This window comes from Venturia canescens, chromosome 10 (assembly GCF_019457755.1).
Source record: "Venturia canescens isolate UGA chromosome 10, ASM1945775v1, whole genome shotgun sequence".
Taxonomy (NCBI): domain Eukaryota; kingdom Metazoa; phylum Arthropoda; class Insecta; order Hymenoptera; family Ichneumonidae; genus Venturia; species Venturia canescens.
This window is the reverse complement of record NC_057430.1, coordinates 235,416-249,685: the sequence shown is the minus strand read 5'-3', so window position 1 is coordinate 249,685 and position 14,270 is coordinate 235,416. Positions and strand designations below refer to the sequence as shown.

Genomic DNA, 14,270 nt, shown 5'->3' with positions numbered 1-14,270 from the left:
TAGTATAAATGATAATGAACGAAGAGTAATAATTATTGTTTATTACCATAATTCTGATTGTTATTCCAAAAGTTAATTGAAAAAAAAAATCAGGTTACTTTTTAAAAAAGTCATTCAGTTTAACATTTTTTATTCTTGTTTTTATGAACGTGAACGAATATAAATATAGAGCATTCGATTTTGACAATCATTTCTCATTATGGATCCGCGGTGGAAACATCCATGGACCTCCATAATTTGCGGACCTACTGGTTGTGGTAAAACTTTTTTCGTAAAAAAATTTTTCAAATACATTCACGAAATGGCTGACGTTCGTTTCGATCGAATACTTTTTTATTACTCTGAATGGCAACCTGGTTATTCAGAGTATGGTAATAAAATCGAATTTCGCGAGGGATTACCGCAATCTGGTGACTATTCAGCAGATAAGCGTCCTAAACTTATTGTGATCGATGATTTAATGCGTGAGGCCTCAAATAATAGCATTGTAGATTTATTCACAAAGGGGAGTCATCATAAAAATCTGAGCGTCATTTTCATAACTCAAAACATATTTCATCAAGGACGCGGACAGAGAGATATTTCTTTAAACACGAATTATATCGTTATTTTTAAAAATCCTCGAGACCGCGCCCAAATACAACATCTTGCCAGGCAGGTTTATCCAGAAAATCCTCGTTTTTTGCAAGAAGTATATTTTGATGCTACGTCTGCCCCTCATGGCTATTTATTACTCGATCTCAAACAATCGACACCCGATAATTGCCGATTTCGCGCATGCGTATTTCCTGATGACCAATATAATTACGTTTATTTACCAAAAAAAGAAATAAAAACGCGCGACACATCTCGCGATGTTCCAGTAATGCGTTTGTAATGGCAGCGCGAGGAAGTCTCGGTAAAAAACATGTTATAATTTTACGAGCACTTTGCTACTTTACACAAAATCAACTACGACAGATTTTACGAATAATCGAACCAGCATTAATCCGAATAATCTGTGAATGTGCGCTCAATGTATTGCTCGGTAATGTGAACCTCAAAACTAGTGAAAGACGTCGGCTGCGAAAATATGCAGTATTGATTCGCCGCTTAGCTAAAAAACGAGGAAATTGGAAAACTAAAAGACGTTTCATCATCAATCGCTGTACTGCCTTTCTCAAGCTTCTCCTTGTTCCGGTATTGAAATATTTTGAGCATGGAACACGCGAGGAAAATGGTTCTCATTCCACATGATAATCAAGAGACTCGGTAGAGTCTCGGGACAAGTACATTGACAGCCCTGTCGTCTGCTGGCCCGAGGCTCGCCGAGTATACTTTCTCTGAATAAAACGATTCGCGGTGGTGGGGGTAAAATTGGCATGTTATTTTCTTTAATTGCATAGCTCATAAGTCATCTAAGGCTTTGAAAAGTAAACTGGAGACTAATTAATAAATTCTCTTTCGATTGCGCCCAAAATCACCATGATCGGTGGCGTAATAGCTGAGAAAAAACTTTGCACGGGCTCAAGATTATGCAAAAGTTACTAAAACATTTACAGATTTGACGTTTCTATATACGCGTACTGACCGCTACATACAAGGGCCTCTTGATGCCCTTCATAGCCAATTACCGCTTAGGAAATATCTGCTCCAACCAATCGCCGATGATAAAACTTCTTATTTGTTAAACGTCTGGCTTCATATGGTCTGTAACACGGCTCTCTTATTCGGGTTTAGTTGTACCGAGTCTCTTGATAAAACTGGAATAAGAAGGCCGTGTTAAACGTAGTCTATGATAACATCGTCGGCTTCATCACATCGTCTGTGTAATAATGATATATTATAAAAAAAAAATCGAGAAAACGGTGCGAGTTGTGTTGTTTTAAAATTTTTTAATTTATGAAAAAGTGTCAAGAGTTTTGAAAACAGTGCGGGTCGCTTATTGCAATAGCAAACGGGTTCGTGAGTTTTTGTTGTTTAATGATAGGCAATATTGTTGAAAGATAATGAACGAACATTTTTGGTGTCTCCTCGTATAAACACCTTGAGTTTTCCTTTTATTTGTTTTGTGACATTATTCTGTTTCAATCCTTTTGTTTTCATTCCTTTAAATATTTGCAAAACCAACATAACCTTTCATCCATAATTTCCACCGTGCGATTCTGGTTGTAAGAATAAAAATAATTTATTCTTTCAATTCTTAAATTTTTCATATTTCTATTCTTCATAATTTCCACCGTGTGATTCTGGTTGTAAGAATAATAATTTATTCTTTCAATTCTTAAATTTTGCAGCATCATGATTTGAGTACGTGTCGAAGTAATAAAAAATTGTCAATTTAAACAAATGTAGTTTCACGTACGGTCTCAATGACGACGTGTGGGCAACGCGATGGAGTACGAGATACCACTGAGTGGATTACCAAATTCCTGTAAGATAAGTTTTCCCAATAGAATTTCCTTTTTTTTTACAAAAATTCTGTTGCTGATGAAAATTGTAATTTCTCAGGTGGAACGAAAGAATCGAAGATGGTAACAAATTGTATCAAACAATGCCAGAGAATCTTCTCTCGATAAGTTCACATTCCAGTAACGCAACGCCATCGTTGTCAAGTCAATCGAGTCCGGAGACATGCGACGGATGTGGCAACACAAGCATTAAAAGTTAAAATCATCAAACATCAAACAAGAATATCTGATTCCAGCATAACAAGTACATCGAATCACAGTATAGAAAGTTTGCTGAGCACTGATACACCCAATTGCTGCGGTACACCAAGCAAAAATGGAACGCTGCGACGTATCGAGCATTTTGATAGTCTTGAAAATAGTATTGGAAATCAATCAGTAAGTCAGGATGACAGTTGGATTGAGAAAGGATTAAATCGTTCCATGTCCGGGCCTGATTGCCTGCAGAGGCATCGCGCTGGGTGTGATTCTGATTCAGTAAATGTTATACTTCAGAAATGATGATAATATTATTATTTTCACTGACAGTGGATTGGAAGTACCTTAAAAGAAATTGAATTCTGGCAAATAATCAGTCAAAACAGGAGAGATTCAAATTTTAACGAACAGGGCCAATTCATTGTTTCACATTCACTGAAATCCTTTAACATCAACTCATAGTTCATCAAGAGACTCGGTAGAGTCTCGGGACAAGTACATTGACAGCTCTGTCGTCTGCTGGCCTGAGGCTCTCGCCGAGACTATATTTTTTCTGAATAAAACGATTCGCCATGGTGGGGGTAAAATTGGCATGCGATTTTCTTTAATTACGAAACTCATGAGTTCTGTACGGCTTTGAAAATTGAACTTTCAGCTAATTAAGAAGTTCTCTGTCGAATGAGCCCAAAATCAGCATGATCGGTGTCGTAATTGCTGAGAAAAAACTTTGCACGGGCTTAAGATTATGCAAAAGTTACCCACACATTCGGGATTCGACGTATCTGTATACGCGTACTCTGACCGCTACAAGCATAGGCTCCTTGGCCCCCATGATCACCAATTCCCGGTGAGAATATTCTTGTTCCAACCAATGAGCAATGAAAAAAATCCTGGGCCAATTACATCAAAGTTTGAAATGGCATGCGCAAGCATATAGCATGTGCATTTCAGTTCTGACTACGAATGTACAATATATATGACGTCAACTTCAGAACGTAGCACACGGCGCAGCACAACTGGTAACAGCAGTCATAAATCAATCAATATACATATATATATGGGTACAAACCATGTGTCAGTTTTTGATCGTAAGAATGGAGTTTCGACATTACGAAGTGCGTGCGGGATAAATAAAAAAATAATTTTCATCATCTAAAGAAGTGCAGATTACTATTTATGTTGTTATTTGTGATATATTAAACCGGTATCAAAGCGGCCGCGTAAATGTAGTCTGTGATGTGTGTGTGAAAAAGAATATAAAAAATGCGCGATGCATATGTCAACGAAACTTTTCAAGATTTCATTATTTCGTTCGATTGGAAATAAGTGTTGACTGAAATAATCCTTCAATTAAACCAGAGTACGAATAATATTGTCCAGTGCGAATATATCGTCAGTGGCGTGGTTATATGTCAAGGTTATATATACGAATAAATAGAACTAAAATACTCGCAACTGTAAGAATATTAGTAACTTCAATTGAATAAATGTTTTCTAATTTATATCTTGTGTTGTCATTATTTTTAAACATCCCCATAATTTGCTTGATATTCAGTTTGGCTCTGCCCTCTCCGATCCTTGTTTTCAACGCATCAGTTTGCAGCGGATCGATTCATATTATTAATTCGTTGCCTAATATGTGTCTTATGAATTTCTACTCCTTCATGATGATTGTGGTAACATGATTCGAGAGGTTTCTAACCATAATCTTGAATTGCACATTTTGTAAATCAGATTTTCAAAAAATCTTCTGGTCTTGGTATACTGGGTAGTTATTCTTTTCCCATTAGGTCTGTCGAGTGATAAATTTGGAAACTAACTACAAATATGGAATTATTTTAAAAAAAATTCATTCCGATAAGTCTACAGTTGCTCAGTTTTGGATGTGATCAAATATAATGCCTACCAACATCCCCAGAATCTTACAGAATTTCTGAATGCAATGTGCGCTATGTCATTTTAATGGGACATCATGACTTTTGACAACTTTTCATTATAATGCTGTAGATTCGGATCATTGAAATACAGCGAAAATCTGCAAACTATACAATTTATATACTGTGCCATTCATTTTACATTTTGACTCTAACCGTAACATATATATGAAGTAAAAAATTGATTATGAACGTCTTCAGTTGCTCATTTATGGATAGATTTGAAATTGCTGTCTTCGAAGCTCATTGCGCAGATACATTGAACCGCAGCAGATACCTGCGAACTCTGAAATTTCTGTGGATAGATATATATGCTACGGATCATCCCTTATCTTTGATTATGGTAATATGTAATGGAACTTGGTTCAGCAAGTTTTAAGGTGTTTCTTTTCAAATAGTATTGAAAATGTATTACTGTGGTATGGAGCGAAAACCTTCAAACTTTCATATTTTTGTGGCGCAGCATGTGTGCCAATACTGCGGTATGGAGCGAATACCTGCAAACTTTCATATGTTTGTGTCGCAGCATGTGTGCCCATCATTTAAATTTTTTACTCCAATTGTAACGTATAATCTCAAAAATTCATCCCAAAAGTCTTCAGCTTTACTAATTAACTTAATTTTCCTTTTTCTAAATTCTATGCTGAATTTCTGAATTTCTAAATTTATTTCTAAATTATCCTGAAATTAAATTGTTTACCTCCACAACCAATGCAGGTACCTTAAACGTCTTTGAATTCCGTTGCTCTGTTGAATTAAGTACGCTCAGTTTTTTTTGCTTCTTTGAGTTCTAACATAATAAATGTTTTCAGGTGCCTTTTTTCGGCAACTATCAAACTGTAGATAATTGGATCGCAGCGGCCACTTGCAAACTTTGGAAATATATTTCGTCGGGGGTACGTTTTGGAAGACACGAAAATGTCTAGATTCAGAATGCAAAAGCGACATTTATAAATGGCCAATTCTGTTGGATTTGTTGAGTCTTGAATTTGATCTATCTTTCCTCTTTTCCTTTTTTTTTTCTAACGTTATGAGCTGAAAATCACATCTCGGGCCGCAACACGCATTGCTCCATGCTCTTGAGTTCCCAATGGACAAAACATATTAGAAGACAAGGAGAAAAATCACCAAAGTCCAAGAACAAACCTCTATCGAAATAGTTCCAATACAATTTTGACGAAAAATAGGTCTATTTTCGTGGAAACCAAAGTTACAAGCCGAAAAACATATCTCGGCCTCCAACCTGCTTTCCACCGTGCTCTTGGGTTCCTAATTGACAAAACATATTAGAGTTAAAGGAAAAAGATTGCCAAAGTCCAAGAACAGACCTGTGAAGAAATATTTGCAGTACATTTTTGACGAAAAATAGGTCTTTTTTTTGTGGAAACTAACGATATAAGCCGAAAATCATATCGCAGCCTCCAACCCGCTTTCGACCGTGCTCTTTGATTCCTAATTGATAAAACACATTAGAGTACATGGAAAAAAATCCTCAAAGTCCAAGGACAGACCTGTGACGAAATATTTTCAGTACTATTTTGACGAAAAATAGGTCTTTTTTCGTGAAAACCAACGTTATAAGCCGAAAATCATAAATAATTCGTAGAAATTTAAACTAAAATCCTATAGTCAACTGAACATAAATAAGGAACTTTAGAGAAAAAAAACGTGATATCAAACCATAAACTTCCCCTAGGAAAAAAAAGGTTGGGACAAGTACATTGATGGTCCCTCGTTTGCTAATAAATCCATCCATAAAAAAACTTTAAAAAAAATTTTCTTTAAAAATTGTCAAAAAAATTATTTTATAAAAAAAAAATACAGTACAATTCGAAAAAAAATTCACAAATCTAGAAAAAACATTATGTTTAAAAAAAAAATATTCTGTATCTATTTTTTAAAGTTCAAAAAAATCAAATAACAAGTAAAAAATAAAAAACCGAAAAATCGCGTTTGAAATCATTATGGAAACCGATGCCTCATCCTTCTTATTTGATTCGAACAGCTAAATCAATTGAAAAAAATTCCATCTAATTTACGTGCAGCATTAAAATTTATTATATCAATTCGAGGCCAAGTATTTTCTAATGAATTGAAAAAAGTTACCACTTGAATTACGTGCAGCATTAAAATTTATGATATCAATCAGTGGACAAGTATTTTATTAGTAACTCCAAATTTTGACATTATTAAAATGTTCTAAGAAGCTTTTAAATCCAAAAAAAATCACATGAAAGCTAGTCATTCGTTACTCTATGGTGGCAAAGACTTATAAGAAAATCGATTTTTCTCAGACTTTCAGGATCCTTTGGTATTATTCACAAAATTCAACGTCGATTGGATCGATACAAATTATGTTTAAATATGTGTTAAAAGTACTTGTCCGGCCCATCACTATTCATTCAATAAAAAATCAATCATAAAAAAATGAAATTGTACGGCAGAATCTGGTTAAAAATTTGTTGAAATGCGATTCATTATTAGTTTAATGCTTTTAATAATAGTAGAGGTTAGTTCTTAGTCCGTATGGAATTCGTTCGCTGGAAGAATAAGTAGGAAGTAAGAATTGACATCATTGAATATAAACTGAAGAGTTATTTTGGAAGCATGAACATATATATTATGTACAATTTGTTTCATTTATCGATGCAGAATAAAATCCCTTGTATATTGCGGAATAATTTGTTTCCGTTTTTTATTAAATTAGTGCAACTAAGTAAAAATTACGTAAAGATAATTCTCTCAATTCCCTCTGCATGAATACTTGTGACTTGTGAACCATCAGTTCTAGACAAGCCCTGATTTTTATTTGGATAAACAATTTAAACGGAAAGTGATGGGCCGGACAAGTACTTTTAACACATATTTAAACATAATTTGTATCGATCCAATCGACGTTGAATTTTGTGAATAATACCAAAGGATCCTGAAAGTCTGAGAAAAATCGATTTTCTTATAAGTCTTTGCCACCATAGAGTAACGAATGACTAGCTTTCATGTGATTTTTTTTGGATTTAAAAGCTTCTTAGAACATTTTAATAATGTCAAAATTTGGAGTTACTAATAAAATACTTGTCCACTGATTGATATCATAAATTTTAGTGCTGTACGTAACTCAAGTGGTAACTTTTTTCAATTCATTAGAAAATACTTGGCCTCGAATTGATATAATAAATTTTAATGCTGCACGTAAATTAGATGGAATTTTTTTCAATTGATTTAGCTGTTCGAATCAAATAAGAAGGATGAGGCATCGGTTTCCATAATGATTTCAAACGCGATTTTTCGGTTTTTTATTTTTTACTTGTTATTTGATTTTTTTGAACTTTAAAAAATAGATACAGAATATTTTTTTTTTAAACATAATGTTTTTTCTAGATTTGTGAATTTTTTTTCGAATTGTACTGTATTTTTTTTATAAAATAATTTTTTTGACAATTTTTAAAGAAAATTTTTTTTAAAGTTTTTTTATGGATGGATTTATTAGCAAACGAGGGACCATCAATGTACTTGTCCCAACCTTTTTTTTCCTAGGGTTGAACTTAGTCAGGATGGATAAGATAAACCAAATTGTTTAATACTTTTAGAAGTTTTTTAGAATGGTTCATTTCAAGTTTTTTTACTTTTCAAGATATGCAAAATTTTTATTCATGAATCTAGTTTTGAGTTTTTTAATGATAGTTTTGGGCTTAATTGGCATGTTGATGATTTTTTGGTTTTTTTAGACGGAGTAGTGTTGCGACGTAAACAAGGTTCAACGGCATTCGACGTCGTCCGGGCGGGGGAACACAGTCTCGAAGTCATCTCCGACAACGTTGTTCGATAAACATGAATTTATATAATAGAGAAACGAGCTTTTTACCCTGCTTCACCTTTCTCAATGTCCGTTTGGGTAACGAATCTCGTTAGTACTTAAGGGGTTCCAAATCGAATGTTGGACAAGGACAAAGTTGATGCGAAACCAGACAATTTTGCTCTTTTCGTCGTCAGGGATAATGGAGGTAAAATTTTAATGTATTTTTTCAATTATTTTCAATACCGCTTTAATTAATAATTCAAAGAAATGGGGCAAAACAAGTCAATTCGTTCGACATTAAAATTGGTTATTTTTTATTTTTCAGAACAACGGAGATTGAGAGAAGACGAATATCCGTTGGAAGTTTGAATAATTTTGGGACTGCACGAAAATGTAGCGCGGCTATTTCTCACAGATAAATTGTCTACACCTGGGATAAGTTCGGACGTAACACAGTTTTTGAATCTCTCAGTTGCCAAATGCCACGGTATACTTCAACATTATTACGAAGAAAAGCGACATATCGTAATGCTGAAAGAAAAGTAAGCAAGTGGGAACAATCATGGCTAATTAGAAAAATTATAGAAAATTTAAGTTTACCTGTAACACAGAAAAAATCGTTTTTTTTGCAGGTATAAAGAAATGAGACGCAGAATGAAGCAACGGATGGAATAGTTGAATGTCAGATTATAGAGAGCGTTAATCATTCGAAACATTATTTTACGACCATTAATCATTTTTTCACTTTATACAATCATGTTCAAAAAGTAATGTTTCATAAACATTTAACAATTTTTTTTAAAGAAACGAGAATCATTCATTTGTTTTTTTGTCCTATGAAGTTTTCAATATAAATAAAAACAACAAATTGTTAGTTTTTTATAAAAATATATTTTTTGCCGTTTGAAATACAATACGCTCATGAACGGAAATCTCTTCGGAGATATTCTGTGATTTTGCTATTACAGGCACGTCAGAATTTTTGTTTTTTGCAAGGCTGCTGGTCGAAGAATTCATCTTGGGATTTATTTTATGTTTCTTTTTACATTTCTCATCGAGAATTAATATTTTCTGATTTTTTTATGTTGAACGTTTCCATCAGCAAGTGTTTTTTCATAGAAAGCCTGAAAATTTTTGAACTTCGTATCGTTCATATGTATGTGCGGTTTTGTGCGACTGATCATCGTTACTGACGGCTGGCGAGGCTGAATGGCCTGGCGAGTTCTTTACACCTGTTTTCCGTCATATTTTACGAGATTAATCTTTGCATCTGTCTTATTGCTGAGAAAATGGGAAACACCGTTTTTAATATTCTTCGTAGCGCTAATATCTGCCAAATATACTTTCTTCGATGTCTTGACGTTTCGACAAGCCACACATATGGATTGATTTTGGCCAACGTGAGTAAAACTCATCGTAAAACACGATTATCACCAGTAACAAAAGATCCATCTTCGACGGGATGTGTGCTCTTCTATATTGCTCAGGAATCGGAAACTGAAATGAATAATTTATTTTTACATAATATTCAAAACAATGGCCGACATGCATGATAATTTAGTTTATATTTTCAGATTGCAAGACATCTGCTTTGGCCAAAGTATTAGGTGACCCGTATGTTTTTACGATTCGGAAAAATAATCGAACATTTTGACGAAAAACCATCGCCCGAACTAATTGAAGAACTGGGATTTTGTAGCGGGCAAATTCAGCTGTATTTTGTTTCTCTACTCCTTTTTATGATTTTAGTGGGTCATTTTGAAAAGACGGTTTTTAACGATTTTTCGTTATACGAAAAAATTACAGTTTTGAGAACAATGATGTACTTAAAAAAAAAATTGCAAGGGATTTTATTTAATACATTTCTTCAGCATAAAAAAATCCCAAATAATTTATCTATTTTTCAACACGTCTTACCATTTTTTTTGCACGAATTGTGTCAACCATCTATTGGCTCTTTATTTAAAAGTTATACTCGACATTTAACTTGAAAAATATTTATGGAAGAAGGAAGTTACTTGAAAACTAATTGAATTTGTATAACGCAAATTACATGTACAGTATGGCACATGTTCGAAGGAGTGTTGATTCTTTTTTTTCTATGCGTAGACTTGAATCTCGATAATTTTCATCCAGTACTTCTGATCAATATTTTATTTCATAAAACATTTGGTGTACATCATTGATCAAAAAACTGCATTTCTCTTTTTTAACAGGAGAAAATCTTGACCACTATTTAATGTTTAGTTATCATAAGGATAACCATAAGAAAAATTGTGTCAATACTAAGTAGAAGTAACTGGGATAAGTAACTTGGAAATAGTCAAAAAATATAGAAATATAACATTAGCTTGAGATGGCTATTTGATGAAATTTGATAAATACATAAGAGGGTAATACTTTTGGCTATGGCTTTATTTTCACGATTTATTTTGTTTTATCAAATGCATGTTTCACTTTATCAAATGTATTAATTGTGAAGAAAAATACTGCGACAAGCTGAATCAGTGTCACAAACATAGCGTACAGAATATATAGTGTACAGAGTACATAATAATATATCAAAATGCTTACCAATCTTTACATTGTTTATATAAACACATCCAGTTTTATCTACATTTTTTTTATGGATTTGGAGGTTCTAACGGCAGGAATAGGGTGTGATTGGTGTTAAAAACTGCTTTACATATGGCATCGTAGTATTCATTACCGCATCTCAATTTAAGCTTTCTGTTCTTCCTAGGCCTCGGTGCTAGTAGATCTTCCTTTGATTTTGTTCGATAAATCAGAGGATCTTGTAATGACATTTGCTGGTGTGCTTCAAGCTTTTTTGTTTTTTAGTAAGGCAATTATATCCAAGCAGTTGGAGCAAGCGTAATGCCAGACAACGAAGTGCAAAATCTTCCTGCTTTACTATTATTCCTCACCAGTTATCGCATTTTCCTTTTCCTTGTTTATCCATATAACGAAATCACTTTTGCAAACACATTCAATGATAACATTGATTGAATAGTTGTTGAGAATATTATGTCGAGATGCAGTATGTAGAAAAATATAATTACCTTAAAATATCAACCTCGATAATGGAATATTCCTCGTTCTTTCAGGTTATCAAAAGCGAAGATTTTATTTTTTTTTCAGCAAGGCATCTCAGCGAGACAATTATTTAAACAATTGGACAAGGGTGGGGGCGAGAAAGAAACACACAGAAAGACAGTAAGAATGGTACTTTTTTATTAGTCGAGTTGAATGGTTATCGCCTCTTCAGAAATGGTTTAATGTCATCATTGAGAGCGTTTTTTTTTAAATTTTTGCCTTCGGTGTGGTCATATTGTCCAGCTGCACCTCCACGGTTGCCGCGACGACCACCGCTATCCGGGCGACGACGGTTCATGGCCCTTATATTTCGGGCGACCATGTAATCGACCGAACGAATTTGGAGATTATTAAGGAGCCTCATCCGCATGTTTTCCCTCACTCTCCAACCAGCTCTCTTACCACGATCTGTCGTAATAAATGAAAGAAAAAATTAATGACAGTAACAATGAAATTTGTAGTGGCGTAGATCTCGTTCGTAATACTTACGATTACGCGGTTGAGGGTCATCTTCAGATTCCGTTGTCACAGGTCTCGGCGTTGTATCTGTTGTGGCTGATGGTCCAGCTGGTGACCCAGAAGAGGCAAGATCCTCGAGGTGGCAAGAGGGTGAGGTGTCCGGGACTTGATCGCCGACCACATTAAGATTTTCGAGATTATTGTTGATCGTTTCCATCTGAAAAAACCACACGTTTCTATATACACACACCATGATTTGCATGAATAGAAAATTTTTACAAAAACGAAAAAAAAATGCACTACAATATTTTATTGTAAATCTACTAACGGCTTTCGCTGAGGACGGTCGTTGCGTAAATGGCTTCACGCGTATCACCGATTATTGTTAATAAGATCACTCACTGATATTTTTTACGAAACAAAATTTGTAGGTCGCCGCCTACCGGAAAAAGTTCGAGCTATTTATATGGATAGAAATATTTTCGAAATTTACTTAATATTTCACATAGCTATATTTGTTTATTGTAGACAGGGATCACACTTTTTTATCTTCGTGAATAAATCGGGATTATTACTATTCCATTTAATAAACTTTTTTCTCCAAATGTGAAACGTCAGGTAAATGTCGCTTACAAATAATGAAGAAAAATAGCAAAGTAAGAATTCGTAAATAGTACTATTGTAATGCAGTTCTATTGTATCGCTACCAATTCGAATTAATACTTTTCCATCCTCGTAAATTAATCAAAGTCGACTAAATAGACATTATTGTCATTTCATCATATTGACTCGCAAAATTCAAAATTCGTAGATCGCAATCTACTGAAAAAAGTACAAAATATAATAAACTATTGTACAAATGCATTTGAGAAAAAAGCTAATTTTTATACAAGCTATTTTTTATTGTAAAAATTCTTACCATTTTCCCTTCTTCGTAAATGGATTGATGACCGGATCGTTGAAAATAATGAAACTAATTTTAGCTTTACCTGATTTAGCAGACATAACGGATCATCGAGTTATTATTTTTTGCATGCTTTTACATATTTGTTAATGAAAAAAGATTGCGTTTATGCAACAACTTTTAACTATTCCATTTAATAAACTTTTTTCTCCAAATGTGAAACGTCAGGTAAACGTCGCTTACAAATAATGAAGAAAAATAGCAAAGTAAGAATTCGTAAGTAGTACTGTTGTAATACAGTTCTATTGACAAAAAAAAACAATAAACATCAATTAAAGAGGAAATACGTAAAGGAGCTAAATCGGGGAACCCCTGTCACGTTCTTACGTTTGTTGGTCACTTTTTACCAACCGATGGTAACTTCATCGAGTAATCCAGTGGCGAATGAATTTAATTCTGGTTCTACTTGATTCTGGAGGCACTACCAATCGTCAGATCATCATTTCTTGAACAACTAGTACGCTACCAATTCGAATTAATACTTTTCCATCCTCGTAAATTAATCAAAGTCGACTAAATAGACATTATTGTTATTTCATCATATTTACTCGCAAAATTCAAAATTCGTAGATCGCAATCTACTGAAAAAACTACAAAATATAATAAACTATTGTACAAATGCATTTGAGAAAAAAACTAATTTTTATACAAGCTATTTTTTATTGTAAAAATTCTTAACATTTTCCCTTCTTCGTAAATGGATTGATGACCGGATCGTTGAAAATAATGAAACTAATTTTAGCTTTACCTGATTTAGCAGACATAACGGATCATCGAGTTATTATTTTTTGCATGCTTTTACATATTTGTTAATGAAAAAAGATTGCGTTTATGCAACAACTTTTAACTATTCCATTTAATAAACTTTTTTCTCCAAATGTGAAACGTCAGGTAAACGTCGCTTACAAATAATGAAGAAAAATAGCAAAGTAAGAATTCGTAAGTAGTACTGTTGTAATACAGTTCTATTGACAAAAAAAAACAATAAACATCAATTAAAGAGGAAATACGTAAAGGAGCTAAATCGGGGAACCCCTGTCACGTTCTTACGTTTGTTGGTCACTTTTTACCAACCGATGGTAACTTCATCGAGTAATCCAGTGGCGAATGAATTTAATTCTGGTTCTACTTGATTCTGGAGGCACTACCAATCGTCAGATCATCATTTCTTGAACAACTAGTACGCTACCAATTCGAATTAATACTTTTCCATCCTCGTAAATTAATCAAAGTCGACTAAATAGACATTATTGTTATTTCATCATATTTACTCGCAAAATTCAAAATTCGTAGATCGCAATCTACTGAAAAAACTACAAAATATAATAAACTATTGTACAAATGCATTTGAGAAAAAAACTAATTTTTATACA

At 33.6% G+C, this 14,270-nt stretch overlaps 1 protein-coding gene and 1 pseudogene across 1 annotated transcript; one reads left to right on the top strand and one right to left on the bottom strand.

Annotated features, from left to right (window-relative positions):
• Positions 1-1,688: 1,688 nt before the first annotated feature.
• On the top strand, positions 1,689-9,552 carry LOC122416956 (ras association domain-containing protein 4-like; annotated as a pseudogene).
• A 2,079-nt stretch (positions 9,553-11,631) lies between these two features.
• On the bottom strand, positions 11,632-12,150 carry LOC122417410 (uncharacterized). Its single transcript, XM_043430903.1, has 2 exons — positions 11,964-12,150; positions 11,632-11,882 (listed from the first exon to the last, which is right to left on the bottom strand). Exons 1-2 carry the CDS (start codon positions 12,148-12,150, stop codon positions 11,632-11,634), a joined length of 438 nt encoding a protein of 145 aa, XP_043286838.1.
• Between the last annotated feature and the right edge of the window lie 2,120 nt (positions 12,151-14,270).

What these genes read in the sequence shown, in the direction of transcription:
- LOC122417410 (XM_043430903.1), bottom strand. Translation starts at nt 12,150, where the DNA reads ATGGAAACGATCAACAATAATCTCGAAAATCTTAATGTGGTCGGCGAT. An exon ending in TGACCCTCAACCGCGTAATC is followed by an intron (nt 11,883 to 11,963) that starts GTAAGTATTACG and finishes TTATTACGACAG; the next exon opens with ATCGTGGTAAGAGAGCTGGT.